The following is a 19,202-nucleotide window of genomic DNA, read 5'->3' as shown; positions in this document are numbered from 1 at the left end:
CTATTAAGATGTCTGGGAGATATCTAAATAAGCCATTTTTTGCTAACCTTCGGGAAGGTTAATTTTAGCTCATAAGCTAGGATTACATTCACATCATTACAAGCCATTCTTTAATTCCAGTTAACATTTTATTTCTGTTCTTTGCCAGGAGCTGTGTATAGAGGTGGTTGTCATGTGGGGTCTGTCTCCTGATGCCTGTAGTGGATTGTTTTTTGTGCGTGTGTGTGTGTAAGTGTGGCGAGCATCTAAACTTGAGATCAATCTGTCAGACTTCATATATTTTCCCATTTACGTGAACACCTTCAAAATATGTTGAGCTAAGATGGCCGCCGGTTGAAGTGTAAGCACAGAACAGAACCCTGGGCCTTGCTGCTGCTATCGCCAGTAGTCGAGTAGGGAGGAACAACTTGCTTTGTACAAGCCTGGGAACTTCTGTGAAGAGCATTTCATGACTGAATTGCAGTCAATTGTGCAGTAGCTGTTTCCCCGAGTGACCAGGCCTGGATTAGCAAAGCAGGTGTGGGACAAGGAGGCTGAGGAGCCATAACTCACCTATCTTTCCATGACCACTGGCACAGGAGGACTTTAATTTAATTAATGCTTCAGTGGTCAAACCACAACACTTTTATTGCGTGTGTGCGTGTGGTGTGGTGTGTGTGTGTGTGTGTGTGTGTGTGTGGAAACGTCTCGTTGACGTGGTGTTGCGGTTTCCCCTCCTCCCTCACAGTTGGCCTCCTCCAGCCTGTTGAAGATCGGCCAAGAGACCGATAAGACCACGACGAGGAACAGGGAATCGGTGTACTTGCTCCTTGATATGGTGAGTCAACGCAGCAGGCAGGAACACTTAGGCATTTCCTCTCCAAAGCTTTTATCTCACTCCCTGTCTCTTTCACTCCACCTCAGTTCATAGGAGAAACATGAATACCTTCCCTTTATGGGAATTTCTAATGCGATATTTAAAAACTGTTGTGAAGAAAAATATGAAAATCTGACCTGTATCCTACTTTTGAGCAGCAAAGACAAAAGATTTCTCAGAAAGTATTCTCACTGTGGTCTGAAGTTCATATTCTGTTTTCTGACTGTCAAAAGTCTGTCTACACCAATACATAAGGAAAAAGGGAAGGGGGAAAAAAACCCTGATGTAAGATGCGATCAGCATTGGACTTGTGCGCATGCAGTCATGCATATCTGTACTCAGGGGAGCCTGTGTGCGAAGATTTGTCTGTGGGATTTTTTTGGGCGTCTTTGAAGAATAATCCACAGCAGTCAGTGCTGTGAGTGCAGCGCGCCGTAATGGAAAGGAAGAGCCCTCTTTATCTCATGCGGGACAGATGCCTTCCCAGCCGTGCCGCCAGGGCTGGCTTCAGCAACAAAAGTTAGCTTTTAATGCCACAGGCTAGGCGAAGCTCACTGAAATTGCTCTTTGGAAAAACTTGTTCTCTGCTCTCACACTGTTTTGTGTGTGTGTGTGTGTGTGTGTGTGTGTTTTCTAGATTGTGCAAGAATCTCCATTCCTGACCATGGATCTGCTGGAATCATGCTTCCCTTACGTCCTGCTTCGAAACGCATACCACGCTGTCTATAAGCAGTCAGTGTCTGCCTCTGCATAAGACCCCCTCTCCTCTTCTTCTCCCCCCGCCTGGTGCACCCTTGGCATGTCGAGCGGGCAACGCAACTTGGCTCCCATTCCATAGACCTGTGTAGTTGTCTTTTAACCTTATAGTCTTAAGGCTTTTTGTGGGATCAGACCTTTCATAAAGAAAAAAAAAACACCAACACAAACAAAAAAAATAACATAATTGTATAAACAACCTGTTTATTGAACATTGAAGGTAAACAAGTTTGGTTGTCAGGGACTAGTCGCACTACTTAAAAAAAAAAGAGAGAGAGTTTTTGCGCATTTTTGTTTCTCAATTTGACATGGAAATGATGGAAATATGAAATCTGTATCTGTGTGTGTGTTTGGGATGGGCTGGGGTGAAATCATAAGTAATCTACATCATGCTAAAAAAATGCTTGTTTAATGACAGATGCCTCTATGATACACAGTGATTCTTTTAGATGTCGTTCTAGATTTAATCTGTGTGGGTTACTGCGTGCTTTTCTTTCTGTGAATTTGCATTTTATTTTTACACTTTGAGTTTCTTTTGAATTATTTGCCAAAATATTGAAATAATAGCATCTCATTTGGTTTGAAACAGCAGAACTGTGGTTAACTACATGTTATTAAAAAAAAACAACCAATAGCGTTGTTTGTACAAAGCATAGTATAATTTTTTAACTAACTCATAATGCCAAATCGGCATTACCACTCCAGTGTACCTGTCTATGCGATATAATAAACATTCGTACATATTTATTGAATGTTTATCAGTTGTTCTCCCCTAACCAGTTTTATATGTTTTGAATTTTTGGAAATGACCATGTATCTTCCATAACATGAATAAACATCAGGTCATATGCATTAACGAGTTCCGTCTGGAGTCGAAGTCCTGTACCGTGAAATGAGACACCATTTGAAAGCCAAATGCATTTCACGTAGACTGGCAACACCAGCTGTGATCGTTCTCTGAAGTTATCCGTTCTGACGTTCTCTTATTAGATTAAGCTCGCTCAGCTGTGTTCACATGAGGTCTGCGCTATATCTTAGTCCAAGAAATCACGCTGTCTGGAGACATTTGTGGGGAGAGGGCGGCCACACATTGAATGCGCAATACAAGTTATCTCATAAACTCCGCTTAGCGACGGAGGAACACCTGCAACGGAATTCAAGTGAAGTACGCAGTCACACTTGGATACATCAACCGTGTTGCCGCACTGGTTGCGTAGGATAACAATTACTATGATGACTGGCACGATTAATCACGAATCTCTTTGATCAGATTCGGGTGCTGTTTAAATCTGTGTTCCCCTTCGCCTTTACAAGAGGAGCGGATTTAAACGGTATTTAAAGCTAAGGCGCTCATGCGAGTTGCTACAGTTTTGTGCCTTATATTAACCTCCCCCTTACACGAAAGGGAATGGGAATTAACCACTGCCGGGCGAAAAAAAAAGTAGTACATGCCAAGAACTTGCAGTCCAGTTCCAAATGTTCATTTGAACCTTTCAGATACTGACACTTCGAACCTGATGCCCTCTGTTGCTGTCAGTGCACTAAGACTTTGGTTTAGAGATGTTTACCCTCCTATCTGTTGGCTATAGAGACATTTGTAACAATTAACATGTATTTCTACTTGCGCTAATTAAACAAGTGGAGTCCTCTTAACTGAGTTCAGGGGCGTGTAAAAGGCTGATGCACACTGATCGGTCTTATGTGGGACATGTTTAGCCAAGTGTTTCTTCCACACTACTGAAAAGGCAAGTCTGCGCGCAAATGCGCGTAATGACAAACCCCGATAGAGACACCTTTCCAAAAATGTCAGCGAAATAAATTCATCGCTGTTTTTAAAAAAGAGGTAATAGCCTGCTGGTCTTCATCTCTGCCTCGACCCTCGCGGTGAAGTCCGTGTGTGTGAGTGAGAGAGAGAGAGAGAGAGAGAGAGAGAGAGAGAGGGAGGGAGGGTGGGCAGTGGCTGCAGCTCCCAGGCTAAAAAGGAGCTGATCCTGCACGGTGAGGTCACTTAACTATTGGTACAGCTGCAGGCGCTTGCAATCACCGAATCGGGCACGGGCAGACGTGGAGAAAGTAGTACTGCCCACCTACAGTCAAGAAGCATGAAGGAGTATGCACGCACTGAGTGAGGAACAAGCTATCAAGTCTACCGCATCGGGCTCTCCTTGAGGAATTTTTTTCGTTTGCGAAACAGAAAAGATGACCTATTTTCTCCAGGTGAATGACGCAAATCTCAACATGTCAAAATAGGCAGTTTCAGAACTTTTTGTGGCTGTGCACACAAGGCTTTTTTAAGAGCTGGGTTGAATCCTTCACGGAGTCTTATCTATGCTGACAACATAAATAGGCTCAACTATCCAATCTCTTGCAACTGATTATCGCGCCAAGAAGATGTTTTCTCAAAAGCTGTACATTTATTTCCTCGCGCTGGCCTATTTGGTGAGGATCCCGCGCGCCACATCCGCGGCATGTGAGCCTATCCGCATCCCGATGTGCAAGTCCATGCCATGGAACATGACCAAAATGCCTAACCATCTTCACCACAGCACCCAGGCGAACGCTGTCCTGGCCATCGAGCAGTTCGAGGGCTTGCTGGGCACCGGGTGCAGCCAGGACCTACTCTTCTTCCTGTGCGCCATGTACGCGCCCATATGCACGATAGACTTCCAGCACGACCCGATCAAGCCTTGCAAGTCGGTGTGCGAGAGAGCCAAGTGCGGCTGCGAACCCGTCATGAAAAGATATAACCATACCTGGCCGGAAAGTCTAGCGTGCGAGGATTTACCAGTCTATGACCGAGGAGTTTGCATATCTCCGGAGGCTATCGTAAAAGCGGAGGGACCAGGTAAATTATTAGAAGTGTAGTATCGGCTAAATTAGTGGTAGTAGTAGCCTAATGTTAGTTTTATTATAGGTTAAATATCTGAGCAAAATAAATATCTAATATCCCCTTAAAAATATTTTTATGCTCATTTTTAAGACAATCCATACCAAGACCCCTCCAAGTGCTCCCATGGTAAGAGTTCTGATGTGAAGAGTTTTTGTCCCCTTTAGGGGACTTTTAAAACATAAACGCTGCACTGCTAATTAGAGACTAACACCAGTCCTGTTTTAATTTAGAATCAAATCCTGACTTTCCAATGGACTCTCACAATGGTAACTGTAAGGGGGCCGGTGGTGAGTCTTTAAGTTTTTTAAAAGCAGCCTGTGATGTATTATGGAGTAGTCATTTACCTGTCCGTCACAGGGCTATGTGATGCATTATGGAGTAGTCATTTACCTGTCCGTCACAGGGCTATGTGATGCATTATGGAGTAGTCATTTACCTGTCTGTCACAGGGGCCTATGGTGTATTGCCCTGGCTGGTGTCTGGTTGGTTGTTACTAATAGTGGATGTATAATTTGTATTTCAGATCGATGCAAGTGCAAGACTGTCAGACTTGGTTTAAAAACCTATTTGAAGAATAATTACAATTATGGTGAGTATGTGCTCTACGTTGACTCCTTAAGAAAGACACATTTTATATTTTCTGTGAGAAGATATGAAATCAAAACATTAACAGATAAACAACTGTCAGATTTATGAGATATGAATTGTAGACACATAATAAATTAATTAATGGCCAATTGTGTGTGGTGAAATTAATGATGTGATTTAAAAATGAATTATGCTCTTTACAGTTATCCGTGCAAGAGTCAAAGAGATTCGGAATACTCGGAATCATGACCTGAGTGCCCTTGTTGAGGTCAAAGACATTCTGAAGTCATCGCTGGTGAACATTCCCCGTGATGTTGTACCCCTGCACTACAATTCTGGGTGTCTGTGCCCTGAACTGGTAGCCAATGAGGAGTACATAATCATGGGCTATGAGAATGAGGAACGCTCAAGGTAAAAAGCCTTGCCACTGGATTGGATGGTTGCTGGTTGTATATGTATACATTTTGTATTCATATTCAGAATCTTAGATCATTTTTTTTGTATTTGGTTTATTTTTCATTGACCAATTTTTGTATTTGTTTTCTTTTGTATAGGCTACTGCTCATAGAGGGTTCAATTGCACAAAAGTGGAAGGACAAGATGGGGCGGAAAGTAAAGGTAAGGTCAAACCTTCAAAAGCTACATTCTCATTTTAATTATGAAGGTCAGATGTGACTGAAGTGTGTCCTATTTGGGGGAAAAGGGCTACAAAATCAACTTGTACTGAATCAGGTACACTGATTATGCACTCTTGCAATGACCATGTTGAAAATTAAAATAATACATTTTTGGAATACCCTTGTATTTGCCAGCTTTTCCATGACCCTTATTTAATTAACATTAGCGCGTGCATAAGAGAGGAAATTATCCTCAGTGTCCTCTCTGACACATGGCTGGAAAGGCACTAAAGAACAGAAGTGTTTCCCACAGTCGGGAGATTTACACAAGGGTGACTTACTCTGGGACACTTGAGGCCTAACCGTGATTTCTCTCTCTACGCTCGGTTGCCGTTTAAGTAGTATAACCTTTAGCACAGAGCGAAACAGGATGCCAGGAGAGAGGAAATTGGCTCAGTTCAGTGAAATGTCACTTTTGTGGGGAAAATGTGTGAAAAGCAAAAGGAAGGTCAACTTTGGGGGGGTTCTGTGCATCTGTCTCGCAGTCAAGTTTCTGATGCAGCAAACGTTCCTATGACTTACATCTTGTGGAAGTGAGCTGTTTTCATTATATTTCCCTTATACTCACTCTTTCCTTTTTCTTTCTCTCTCTCTCTCTCTCTCTCTCTCTCTCTCCCCCATCCATCCATCCATCCATCCATCCTGTCAGCGTTGGGACCAGGTCCTCCGTGAGACGAGCAGAGGAAACTCGGGCAGGAGTAACTCAAGACGAAGCAAGCACTGATCCAAGCAGGCCCAGAGCTGGTGAGACCCACAGAGAGGAGAAGTGTTCCATACAACTGAACAAAAAAAATTGCACTATTGTATGTTCTTTTCATTGTTGTCATTTATGAGTTGTACCCCTAAAAAAAAGTAGGTTTATTTTAGTTTGTCGCTTTTTTGTATTATATTGTTTTATATTCTTTTTTACGACTCATTGCCTTTGCAATTGTGAATGGTTTACGTAGCAGTGCTCTCTGCATACTTGTGGAGTGACTCCGTGTGTGAGGTTTGCTGGAAAGGGGAGCTGTTTGTGGATCAAAATTAAATGGAATGAGCAGGCTTTTTTTTTTCTTTTGAAAAACGAGAGGGACGGATATTTATCTAGCACCGACACAATGGGATGGAGTCCGATGCCTTTTCGAGATGCCAAAGTACTTTGTTTGACGCTATGCAGTGCTCCGTCTACAGCTTTACACTTTGAAAGAGGGGGACGAACACGCTTTAATGCCGCTGCAGCTGCATCTCTCGCGCTCGCTCTCAGTCCTCCAGAGGATTGGAATGACTCTTGAAAGGCGGAGCAAGTCGGCAAAGGGTGAACCATCTTTTGGCAAGCCATGGAGAAGTGTCAGGATGATCCAAGGCTGTGGAGGGAATGCCATCAAGGAAGGAAGAAAGAAAAGAGTGTGTGGGGGTGGGGGGTAAAAACAGTTGTTGGAGCTCATTAAAAAATTATGTTCATTTTATTGGAGCATTATAATGCATAACATGTCTGTAGTGCTGTTGTTAGATGTCCCTGATTTGATTGATTATTTTTCTCTTTCATTTGTTCATTTTTAATTAACTGCTCTTTGAATTTTGTTTCTGTTGTTTTTTGTTGTTGTTTTGTTTTGTTTTTTCCCAAGATGGTTCATACAGCCATCTTTTGAGCATCTGCATTTTTCAATGTGCCTGGACTTTGTCAGACTGGTCATATAAACTATACACTACATATTACAGGAAAAGCATCAACCATTTGCTGTTTGTTAACCAGTTTTCATCCTCCATTAAACACTTCTGGACCATGTCAAGAGCCAGTTATTCCCCTCTACCCGCCTGCCTGCCTACCCTTTGCGATGGCTCCAGCCCATTAGCCCCCATGACAGATTTGTCTTGTCCTGTCAGTGGACAGCATCAGTGGCTTGTCAGTGAGTTAGCAGCTATCTGACCAGGCCAGCTACAGAAGTGCAGTGAATCTGGCCTCTGTCAAATCAATCTCACTCTCTCTCTCTCTCTCTCTCTCTCTCTCTCTCGCGCGCGCTCTTGCTCTTGCTCTCTCTCTGAAAGCATTCCTCCCAGCAAGAGCGAGAGTCTGTTTATCCTCTCATAGCTCTCAGCCAGAGCTCTGGCCTGATGCAGAGTGGTGTCTGTTCAAGCTTAAAGCGGAGTTTCTCTGTGTAAACACTGGTATCTATTTCGACCCCCTCCATGCCAATGGGAGATTGCGGCAGGGACGGACAGAGAGTGAGGGAGTATAGTTGGAATGGGGGTGGGGGGGATTTGGGCCTTGGAAAAGCGTGGATTTATGGGCTGTCTCTGCATCTCCGAACATGCATATCTAATTCGCCTTTGAGTTTATTGGACCACACAGTGATGAGACATCACTTTGAGCACTGCTTTATGCTCTCCATCAGAAGTGAGAGATGGGCTGAGAAATTAGTTTGGGGAACAAATTTATGGCTGTGTGTGGGGGTAGGGGGAGAGAGGGGGTTAGGGGGCTTGAGGGACAGGGAGCACCGAGGGACAAGCTTCATCATGGATCAGGGAGTTTATGGCAGAATTGACTCAAAATGGGATATTTATTATGGCATAAAAAACGGAGCGACCAGCCTCGTCCACGTTTTATTTGCCTGCGGCCCGGGCCTGTCTTCGCCGCTCCTCTGAGCACAGGGCGGTGTTTTACAGCCACCTGACATGCAGAATAAAACACCTCCACAATCAATCTGTCTCGCCACCCGCACATTTAAACTCACTGAAATTATGCACCATGTGGGAGCCATCAAACAAGCTCGGTGTGGATGTACATCTCCCTCCTCTCTCTCTCTCTCTCCCTTTATCCCTCCTTTCCTTTTTCTCTCTCTCCCCTTGTCCCTCCTCTCTCTCTCTCTCCCTTTATCCCTCCTTTCCTTTTTCTCTCTCTCCCCTCGTCCCTCCTCTCTTTCTTCTCTGGGGCCAGCAGAAGACATGGGTACCTCTCTGTTCAATCAGCATCTGGTTTTGCATCAGACCCACGGCTGCCCCCTTAACAGGGCCTTGACTTCATAAAACATATTTAATGACTTCCATAAGAGTGCGCTTGTGGTCGTAACGTTAAGCCTTAGTCAGTGTCTCTCGGTCAAGGTCTGAGAGCTCCAGGTCAGTTAATGCTCATTACTAATGACTACATATATTTCTCAGCCTTTAAATCAATATTGCCAAGTAGCTCAAGACTTCTTTCACATATATTTTCTTTCATATATATATATATATATATTTAGTGAGTAGTGCTGCTTCTAGAATGGACCGGACATAGACTTACTCTTCATCCATACAGTCTCCCTGACCCTAGATGTCTGACCATCTGAGGTGGCTTGGTGAGTCTGCCTGGGAGTCGACCTGCTGTCCGGTCTACTAATGCCTGGGAAAATCTGCTGATGACAGTGGGCCTGGTTCCCCAGGACACCAAACCCCCCCCCCCCACACACACACACACACACACATACACTCACACACCATTCTCAGTGGACATCCCCTGCTCTGCCACAGCCAACGATGAGAAAGTGCCTGAAAGAATAACTGACCTGTGTATTTCACACTGTACGGAACTGCTGACAAGAAATACTGTCCTTCTGGGTCTCTTTTCTTCTCTTTGCTTTCATTTCCTGTGACAGGCCCGGGTAAGCTTTCATGAATATGAGGCGTGATCAAAAACACATGTTTCAACGTGTATGAGAAAACCTGCGGATATGGTTCATATTTGAGGTGTACAGTAAAACTAACACGGAGACAAAAAAATCATCCCCTTAATTGTTTGCTGATAATATTTCAAATAATGAATGCACTCCGTTCCAACAAAAGCATATGCAAAATGCTCAACGATGTAGTTTGTGAAATGAAATCAGAAAAGATAAAGTACAACCTAATTAGTATAATTCACTGTAATCTGCATTGAGGTTATGTTACCATAACATTCATCAACATTTTCCCCAAACTGAATTCAGAACAAACCACATGTTATGGATAATCTGCGGAGCTCTATGTTCCTCCGACCTCATTTACGTGTTTGCATGGGCTTGTGTAATCTTATATTTTTCTAGTGGTTTGACTGATGTGATCTTGTGATGTGACATATAGACATTTTATATATATATATATATATATATATATAGAGAGAGAGAGAGAGAGAGAGAGATGTATTTAGAGATGTCACAAACAAATGTGAAGATGTATTTAAAGATGCCACAAACAAAATGCTATTCAAAGTTAACTTAAGCCAATGCTAAGACACTGGTAACAATTACATTAGGACAATTTCCACAGAAAGTTTCACCATCCCAGACCTCGGAACTCACAGGAAGTTCATTGACGTTGGAGAGGTTTTTATTAAAAGTACTGTTGACCTCCAAAAGATAACTGCAGTAATTGTTAGCACCCGAGTACAGCTTTATCATCTGTGTCTCTGCCTCCATGTCTGCTTCGGCACTGATGTATTTGTTCTGGTCATGATGGCCACACCGTGAAAAGGAATACGTAGCACAGGGATTGGCACGCCATGAAACAAAAGGTCATGAGTGGGGAAACCGAGAGGAAAAGAGAAATACTTTCATGATCTCCCTCCAATTAGGCATCAAAGAAATCCCCCTGAATGTACAAATTGTTTGCGGTTATGAAACTGTTTGTGAAAGTGCTGAGTGAGGGAAAAGGGGCACTGGAGAAGAAGTGGAAAGAGAGAAACAGGAGAGCGAGAGACAGTGAGGGAGTGAAGGGAAGACAGGGGGAAAGCAAAACGGGAGAAATGGAGAGGAGCAGAGGAAAAAAGGAGACAGCAGGGCATTGGAGAATGTGGGGGTTTGTGTGTGTGTGTGTGTGTGTGTGTGTGTGTGTGTGTGTGTGTGTGTGCGCGTGCGCATGTGCATGCGTGTGTTTGTGTGTGTGTGTCTGTGCGTATCTAAATCCAGTCATATGGCACGAGGAAAAGGCCTCCCAGTGCAGGCAGGTGCATATCAGACATGATGAAAGGCCGCCTAGCTCTTGGGCACCTGGCTCAAACACATCACAGATGTCCACTGCTTCTCGCCACGCCAAGGAATGGCCAAACAGCTGCCTAGGCAGAGCTGGATGAGGACGTGCGGGCAGAGGCATGGGCAGCAGCACAACAACCCGTCCCTCAAATGAGGTAAAAGGCCAGTGTGGGTTTTACTGAGTTCTTCCCCTCCTCTGCAAGGCCTGCACGAATATTTTGTGAGTAAAGATGGACATTTTATTGACCGGCAGAGCCAGGACAGGACAGGACAGGGCAGGACAGGGCAGAGCAGGGCAGAGCTCGGGCGCGCTACAGGATATGGTCAGTGTGCCAGGCTGAGAAATTACGTGCTCTGGCTCACGCAGGTGCTGTGCTTTGCTGTGCTGTGCTCTGCTGTTCTGCAGGCAGGCAGGCAAGGTCCGGGGAGACATTAGAAGTATGCCAAAGGAGGAGAAGGAGAGAAGGAAGATGAGAGAGTGTGAGAGAGAGAGAGAGAGAGAGTGAGTAATGAGGGAGGGAGGTAGTGTGAAGCCCCAAAGAGGGAGAGAGATATGCGAGACCCACAAAGAGTAGGATTGACAGTTGTGATGTGAGACTGAAATGAAGAGAGAGGATTAAGATATGTGAGATAGTGTAAAAAAATGTAACAGAACATCGAGTGAGTGAGACAGAGAGAGAGAGAGAGAAAGAGAGAGAGAAAGTGTGTGTGTATGTGTGTGTTGTGTGCCTCGAGAAGAAGAGACACTGAATGAGAAAAAAGAGAAATGAGAGTATTGAAGAGGGGATTGCACTTGGGGGGCCCTGGGAGACAGTTCCTCATCTCCTTCTCCTGTAAAGGATTGGCTACAGCCGCTCCATCCATGCCCCTCCACCCCACCTCCCCTGCCTCTCAGAACAGAACTCCCACTGAGGACTTTGTGACGACGTCTCTCTCCTGCAAAACAAATCAGAGCAGGCCGGTCTCCAACATTGACCCGCTAACAATGGCTCGTTTGTTGCCTGCCAGCCACCGCAAACTAATTGAATTATCAGCAGAGGACAAGCACACGCCCAACCCTGTGTCAAGATGTTGCTAATTACTGATTAACAAAACATCACAATGAGTGGCTGGCACCTTAAGCACTCTGGTAAACTCTGCACCTAGCCATGGGCAACCCTATAACTGGCCACTGAGCAGAGACGCAGTCACTGTTAACTGTTTACACAGTCTTAATTATATGTTTGCTAACGTCTGGCTCCTAAAAAGGTAACTATGGCTAAATGTTTTATCAGATGGCATGTTCTTAGACGGCCTGAAAGCTGACTGACACATTAGTCCCCTGGTGGGCAACAGAGAAAATATTTGCTCACAGGTTGTTGCAGTGTGTAAATAAGTGCACTGGTCAAACATTCTTTCTGTATTTTGCTGTTTTTATTTTTTTTATTTCTTACTGTAACCATGCACAGTGCTGTGTTTGTGTACGCTTGTGTGTGTATTTTAACTATTTGCTTTGCTTCCTATAGGTTGAAATAAACAGAACAAAAGGAGTTATATCCTAGTTGTCACTTGGCATTATAGGACCTCATCCAGCCATCCCCTTTTCCATTACAGTATAAGGATGTAACTTTAATTTTGTACTCCCATGCAAAGGACATGTGACTTGTCAGTGAAGTGATATAAACATAAGCGCTCAGTGATTGCCTGGGCTAATTTTGTATATTTAGACAAATGCCCGTGTGAGTAGGCCTAGGCCTCCACAGTGAGGCTGAAAGTTCCATTTTAAAACCAGAGAAGACGTAAGAACATAAGATGTTGTGTCCTTCCTAGAGACAGAGTCATTTTAAATGTGAAATCGCTCAGCCTCTAAGACATTTGGCTACAACAGACCTGACAAATACCTTACTGATGGTGAACCAGCAAACCAACCCCCACCGCCCACATTCACGTCGTTTTTGAAGACCTGAATATAAACGCCTGTGATATTGCTGTCAGTCACTCACTGGCTTTTTAATTATAAAGTAAGCCTGGCACCTGGAGGGAAACCATTAGGTTTGCCTGAGGACTCCCGGGTAGCAACCGGTGAGACACATTTAACAGATAGAATAAAGGCCACAGGGGACTCCTAAAACGCTTTTGCCTGTGTTCGTTACCCCCACCACACACTGTTCCATGCGAACTATATTATTTTCCACAAATGGCAACAAAACATGTTCAAAATGAACTAAACCGGCGGGGAATGAGAGCGTGTGAGTATTTCCCCTGCTCTTTTTTTGGTCGGTGTGATATTTCATGTAATGGACCTTTAATAACAATATAAATTACAAAATGCATCTTTTGTTATTGTTTCATATGACGTGCGCATTTTAAAGTGTATTGTGTGTTTTCCGTGAACTCCAGTGTTCCCCTCGTAAAAACCACACTGCGGTTACAAGGTGTTACAACTTGCTGACGCCAGAACTGGTGGACACGCTGCCAGCCGCGAACCTCTTCCAGTGGCCCCAGGTGGGATTTTTCCACCTCGGAGTGGAGGAAAATAAACACAGTGCAATCATTCAGTCACCCTGAACTCGAGCCGCACCAGCGGGAACTGGAGTTCTTGGAGCCGAGTTGCACATGGGCAGTGAACGAGTCCACAGGGGACCTTCTACAAGTCTTTTCACAGGACTTCTCAGTAGTAACATCCTGTCTTTTATATTTTCAAGATAAACGTTTCTGTTTCTCAAAACGCTCGTCCCATTTGGGAGTGCGTTTTTTCCCGCCTGCCTTGTTTTTGGTCACTCTCCATCCACTCTTGCCCTGCTTGACTCATAATTTCGCAGATGAAAAGGTTGGAAGCTGATCACCCCGCTGATGTCAGTAGGGTCCAGTGCGGTCATTCTGCTGGAGGAGTTTGTTCCAGTGGGTGTGAGCGAAAAAGGCCTGTGTGATCCCTTGTCCAGGGCAAGCAGCCTTGGTGTCAGCGATGTGGCCACCACGGGTCGTGTCCTGTTCCATCCGCCGTGCCAGGACACACACCAAGCGTGCCCAGGGCTACGAGGAGAGTTCCTGACGGCGGGGGAAACGGGGGCTAAAGGTGGTGGTGGTGGGGGGTGGGGCTTAAGGTGGTGGTCGTGGAGGGTAAAGGGTGAGCTAATGTGTTGTTGCCGCGGCACTCTCATCTCTGTGTTTTTTCATCCGACCCACATCTTCAACTTTCAGGCAGAGGAGAGAACCCCCTTCACCCCACCTCTCTGGCCCGTCAGCAGAGATTCCCATGCTATGGGGTCCTCAAAGGGAAGAAAGAGAGAGAAGAGAGCGAGATGAGCAGAGCGAGTCAGGGATGTGAGTGTGTGTGTGTGTGCGCGCGCGCGCGAGCGCAAGGAAGGCATAAAAAGAGAAAGGGACTGAGTGATTACCTGAGAGACGGAGTTGACTAGATGACAGAAGATGGTGTGCAAAGATTCGAGATGGAACACACCGCACAGGCACTGTCAGAGATCACTTATATGCTCTGCTCAAGATCAGACCCTTCCATGCAAATGACAGCAGGAATTATTCATGCGCACAGTGCCGCCTCCCACAGGAGACAGTAGCACTGCGCGACAGGTCTGGGAAGAACAGCTGTGTCTGGCTTTTAGAAGAAACTTTACAGGGTCGTTGGAAAGCGACGTCAAAGTTAGCTTCATGCCCATTGCTGTCTGGAATCGAAGCCCTTTCATCTCTCTACAAAAAGTTTAGCTTTTGAATTACCAGTGCATGAAAATATAAACATACTGTATATTAACATAAAATGCAAAACAAACTTTTATTTGATAACAGTTGGCAGAAGTCATAGTTGATAACAACTGACAGTTGAAATGGCTAAACAGTTAAATAGTTGAGTAGTTTGAATAGTTAAATTATTTAATAGTGAATTATTGTAGTGAGGACATTTATTTTGAAACAGTTGTGGGCAGAGGAAATAGTAGTCTTAAGAGAGCCAGATTGTATGCTTAAAGCCTGAGACCGAGTATATAGTTTAAAAGTTGAATGTAGATAGTGTAATGGATGTTGATAGACAGAAAGTTGAATGGATGTTGATAGGCAGATTGTTTAATGGATGTTGATGTATAGTTTAATGGGTGGATGAGTGAATGGTTTGAAGAGGATGAATGGATAGAAAGTTGGATGGAATGTGCCTTATATCCTTGTAGAATGGAGAGACACAGAGAGAGTTGGCCTAGTTAAGCAGAAAGCAGTTGATACAGGTGCAATCAGTTTAACTGGCCCTTTGTTGGGTCCTAGGAGTGAGCAGCTGGAAGTTGATACAGGTGCAAATCAAGTTAATTAGTCCATTGTGATGTCATAGTGCTAATACAAAGTCTATGGGGAAAAATAAGCTTGTTTTTTATTGATATCTCAAAAAGTATAAAGTTTACAAAAGTGAAAAATACATTCCCCACGTGTCCTTTTCAAGACCTACGTTACAAAGTTTGAACGAAGTTTCTACGTTAAACGGTTAAAGCTGAATTAGACGCAGAAATTTGGTGGGAAGAATAAGAAGAAGAAGAAGAAGACGACTTCGGATAACAGAACAGTGCATTTTCATGCACTGTAATAATAACTAGAAAATGTAATTTCGAGGAAATTACCAGTGCATGAAAATATATATATATACTGTATATTAACATAAAATGCAAAACAAACTTTTATTTGGAAACAGCTGGCAGGAGTCATAGTTGATAACAACTGACAGTTGAAATGTCTAAACAGTTAAATAGTTGAGTAGTTTAAATAGTTAAATTATTTAATAGTGAATAATTCTAGTGAGGACATTTATTTTGAAACAGTTGTGGGCAGAGGAAATAGGAACAGAATCTGTAGTCTTAATAGAGCCAGATTGTATGCTTAAAGCCTGAGACAGAGTATATAGTTTAAAAGTTGAATTTAGATAGTGTAATGGATGTTGATAGACAGAAAGTTGAATGGATGTTGATAGGCAGATTGTTTAATGGATGTTGGTGGATAGTTTAATGGGTGGATGAGTGAATGGTTTGAAGAGGATGAATGGATAGAAAGTTGGATGGAATGTGCCTTATATCCTTGTAGAATGGAGACACACAGAGAGTTGGCCTAGTTAAGCAGAAAGCAGTTGATACAGGTGCAATCAGTTTAACTGACCCTTTGATGGGTCCTAGTAGTGAGCAGCTGGAAGTTGATACAGGTGCAAATCAAGTTAATTAGCCCATTGTGATGTCATCAGCCCATGTTAAAGGGGTGGTTCAGGATTTTGGACATAGGACCTCATTTCCAAGTAAGCAAGTGTGATATTTATCAGTGGAGACCGTTTTCAACACGTTTCATCCAGTCCTTCTAATTGCAGAGTTTGCAGGTGCTAGGCTAGCAAGTCAGCGGTATGTGCTAGCCTGCCACTAAAGACAGTCTTACCCACTCCAAAGTACACCTGAGGCAAATAAATTATAACGCCAGACTATCGATGTAAATGTCTGTATTGACAGTGTTATTTCTAACGTTATTCTATCCTTGCATTTCAACGATCGCATTACATTTTGAGGGACTAGTTTCTTAGCAGCGGCGGAATTATACTTGCTCCGGTTAGTAGTACTGCGCCGAAAAGTAAACAGTAAAGCGCACTCCAATGGGGATACCTAGTAGTAGCCTTGGTAATATCAGTCCGCCGCTGAGTTGCAAAATGACTACTAACAACTTTAGGGACCAAAGTATAACTATTGCAACGCGATGCAAGGGTAGTTGTATTTCTTACACTATTCTATCAACACAGACATTTACATCGATTGTCTGGAATTTGCCTCAGGTGTACTTTGGAGTGGGTAAGACTGTCTTTAGTGGCAGGCTAGCACATACCGTTAACTTGCGCTAGCCTAGCACCTGCGAACTCTGCAATTAGAAGGACTGGATGAAACGTGCTGAAAACGGTCTCCACTGATAAATATCACACTTGCTTACTTGGAAATAAGGTCTTATGTCCAAAATCCTGAACCACCCCTTTAAGTCTATGGGGAAAAATAAGCTTGTTTTTTATTAATATCTCAAAAAGTAGAAAAGTTTACAAAAGTGAAAAATACATTCCCCGTGTCCTTTTCAAGACCCACGTTACAAAGTTTGAACAAAGTTTCTACGTTAAACGGTTAAAGCTGAATTAGATGCAGAAATTTGGTGGGAAGAATAAGAAGAAGAAGAAGAAGACGACTTCGATAACAGAACAGTGCATTTTTCATGCACTGTAATAATAATCTAGAAAATGTAATTTCGAGGAAATTACCAGTGCATGAAAATATATATATATACTGTATATTAACATAAAATGCAAAACAAACTTTTATTTGGAAACAGCTGGCAGGAGTCATAGTTGATAAATTAACTGACAGTTGAAATGTCTAAACAGTTAAATAGTTGAGTAGTTTAAATAGTTAAATTATTTAATAGTGAATAATTCTAGTGAGGACATTTATTTTGAAACAGTTGTGGGCAGAGGAAATAGGAACAGAATCTGTAGTCTTAATAGAGCCAGATTGTATGCTTAAAGCCCGAGACAGAGTATATAGTTTAAAAGTTGAATTTAGATAGTGTAATGTTGAATGGATGTTGATAGGCAGATTGTTTAATGGATGTTGGTGGATAGTTTAATGGGTGGATGAGTGAATGGTTTGAAGAGGATGAATGGATAGAAAGTTGGATGGAATGTGCCTTATATCCTTGTAGAATGGAGAGACACAGAGAGAGTTGGCCTAGTTAAGCAGAAAGCAGTTGATACAGGTGCAATCAGTTTAACTGACCCTTTGATGGGTCCTAGTAGTGAGCAGCTGGAAGTTGATACAGGTGCAAATCAAGTTAATTAGCCCATTGTGATGTCATCAGCCCATGTTAAAGGGGTGGTTCAGGATTTTGGACATAGGACCTCATTTCCAAGTAAGCAAGTGTGATATTTATCAGTGGAGACCGTTTTCAACACGTTTCATCCAGTCCTTCTAATTGCAGAGTTTGCAGGTGCTAGGCTAGCGCAAGTCAACGGTATGTGCTAGCCTGCCACTAAAGACAGTCTTACCCACTCCAAAGTACACCTGAGGCAAATAAATTATAACGCCAGACTATCGATGTAAATGTCTGTATTGACAGTGTTATTTTAACGTTATTCTATCCTTTGCATTTCAACGATCGCATTACATTTTGAGGGACTAGTTTCTTAGCAGCGGCGAATTATACTTGCTCGGCTAGTAGTACCTTTAAAAGTAAACAGTAAAGCGACTCCAATGGGGATACCTAGTAGTAGCCTTGGTAATATCAGTCCGCTGAGTTGCAAAATGACTACTAACAACTTTAGGGACCAAAGTATAACTATTGCAACGCTGATGCAAGGGTAGTTGTATTTCTTACACTATTCTATCAACACAGACATTTACATCGATTGTCTGGAATTTGCCTCAGGTGTACTTTGGAGTGGGTAAGACTGTCTTTAGTGGCAGGCTAGCACATACCGTTAACTTGCGCTAGCCTAGCACCTGCGAACTCTGCAATTAGAAGGACTGGATGAAACGTGCTGAAAACGGTCTCCACTGATAAATATCACACTTGCTTACTTGGAAATAAGGTCTTATGTCCAAAATCCTGAACCACCCCTTTAAGTCTATGGGGAAAAATAAGCTTGTTTTTTATTAATATCTCAAAAAGTAGAAAAGTTTACAAAAGTGAAAAATACATTCCCCACGTGTCCTTTTCAAGACCTACGTTACAAAGTTTGAACAAAGTTTCTACGTTAAACGGTTAAAGCTGAATTAGATGCAGAAATTTGGTGATTTGGTGAAATTTGGCTAGGATAGACATGGTGGTTGCATAGCTTAATAAAAGGTGATAGTTTAAAAGTAGACTGTTTAAAAGCTGAATGTAGATAGTTTAAAAGTTGTTGATAGACAGTAGATAGTTTAAAAGTTGTTGACAGACAGCTAGTTTAATATATAGTTTAATGATAGTTTAAAAGTAGACTGTTTAAAAGTTGAAGGTAAATAGTTTAAAAGTTGTTGACAGACTGGAAGTTTAATGAATGTTGATATTTAAATAGTTTAATGGCTATGTATAGGTAGATATTTGACGATAACTGAAAGTTGGAATGGCTCTAATGTTTGCTAGCAGTTATGCTAAGATTTTTAACTATGCTAACCATGCTACTTAGCTAATGTTTTATAGCAGTGCTAGCAATGCTAACATGCTAACCATGCTACTTAGCTAACTTAACTAACGTTTTCTAGCAGTTTTGCTAAACATGCTAGCAATGCTAACTATGCTAACCATGCTACTTAGCTAACTTAACTAATGTTTTCTAGCAGTTTTGCTATACATGCTAACTATGCTAGCAATGCTAACTATGTTAACCATGTGACTTAGTTAACCTAGCTAATAATTTTTAGTAGTTATGCTAACTATGCTAACTAACATGCTAACAATGTTAACATGCTAAGTATGCTAACCATGTGACTTAGCTAACCTAGCTAATCATTTTT

The 19,202-nt window shown here is 42.7% G+C and overlaps 2 protein-coding genes across 8 annotated transcripts in view; both read left to right on the top strand.

Moving 5' to 3' along the window:
- The window catches only part of nckap1 (NCK-associated protein 1), a 39,241-nt gene extending 37,624 nt beyond the window's left edge, over positions 1 to 1,617 (top strand). For all 6 annotated transcript variants that reach the window (XM_048238832.1, XM_048238831.1, XM_048238830.1 and 3 more), the window contains 2 exons: positions 728 to 817; positions 1,494 to 1,617. In XM_048238832.1, the coding sequence (XP_048094789.1) occupies positions 728 to 817; positions 1,494 to 1,610 (207 nt within the window). In that variant the 3' untranslated portion in view covers positions 1,611 to 1,617. The remainder of the gene's footprint in view (positions 1 to 727; positions 818 to 1,493) is intronic.
- A 1,994-nt stretch (positions 1,618 to 3,611) lies between these two features.
- frzb (frizzled related protein) lies at positions 3,612 to 7,532 on the top strand. Of its 2 annotated transcripts, XM_048239278.1 has the most exons (7): positions 3,612 to 4,457; positions 4,593 to 4,628; positions 4,733 to 4,789; positions 5,026 to 5,091; positions 5,294 to 5,501; positions 5,645 to 5,708; positions 6,417 to 7,532. In XM_048239278.1, exons 1-7 carry the CDS (start codon positions 4,004 to 4,006, stop codon positions 6,489 to 6,491), a joined length of 960 nt encoding a protein of 319 aa, XP_048095235.1. In that variant the 5' UTR covers positions 3,612 to 4,003; the 3' UTR covers positions 6,492 to 7,532. The 2 variants fall into 2 exon arrangements, with proteins under 2 accessions (XP_048095235.1, XP_048095236.1); XM_048239279.1 differs by lacking the exons at positions 4,593 to 4,628; positions 4,733 to 4,789.
- Positions 7,533 to 19,202: the final 11,670 nt, after the last annotated feature.

This window comes from Alosa alosa, chromosome 3 (assembly GCF_017589495.1).
Source record: "Alosa alosa isolate M-15738 ecotype Scorff River chromosome 3, AALO_Geno_1.1, whole genome shotgun sequence".
Lineage (NCBI taxonomy): Eukaryota > Metazoa > Chordata > Actinopteri > Clupeiformes > Clupeidae > Alosa > Alosa alosa.
Note: the sequence above shows the minus strand (reverse complement) of the source record. Positions and strands in the feature narration are given on the sequence as shown.

What these genes read in the sequence shown, in the direction of transcription:
- frzb (XM_048239278.1), top strand. Translation starts at nt 4,004, where the DNA reads ATGTTTTCTCAAAAGCTGTACATTTATTTCCTCGCGCTGGCCTATTTG. An exon ending in TAACTGTAAGGGGGCCGGTG is followed by an intron (nt 4,790 to 5,025) that starts GTGAGTCTTTAA and finishes TTTGTATTTCAG; the next exon opens with ATCGATGCAAGTGCAAGACT. An exon ending in GAGAATGAGGAACGCTCAAG is followed by an intron (nt 5,502 to 5,644) that starts GTAAAAAGCCTT and finishes TCTTTTGTATAG; the next exon opens with GCTACTGCTCATAGAGGGTT.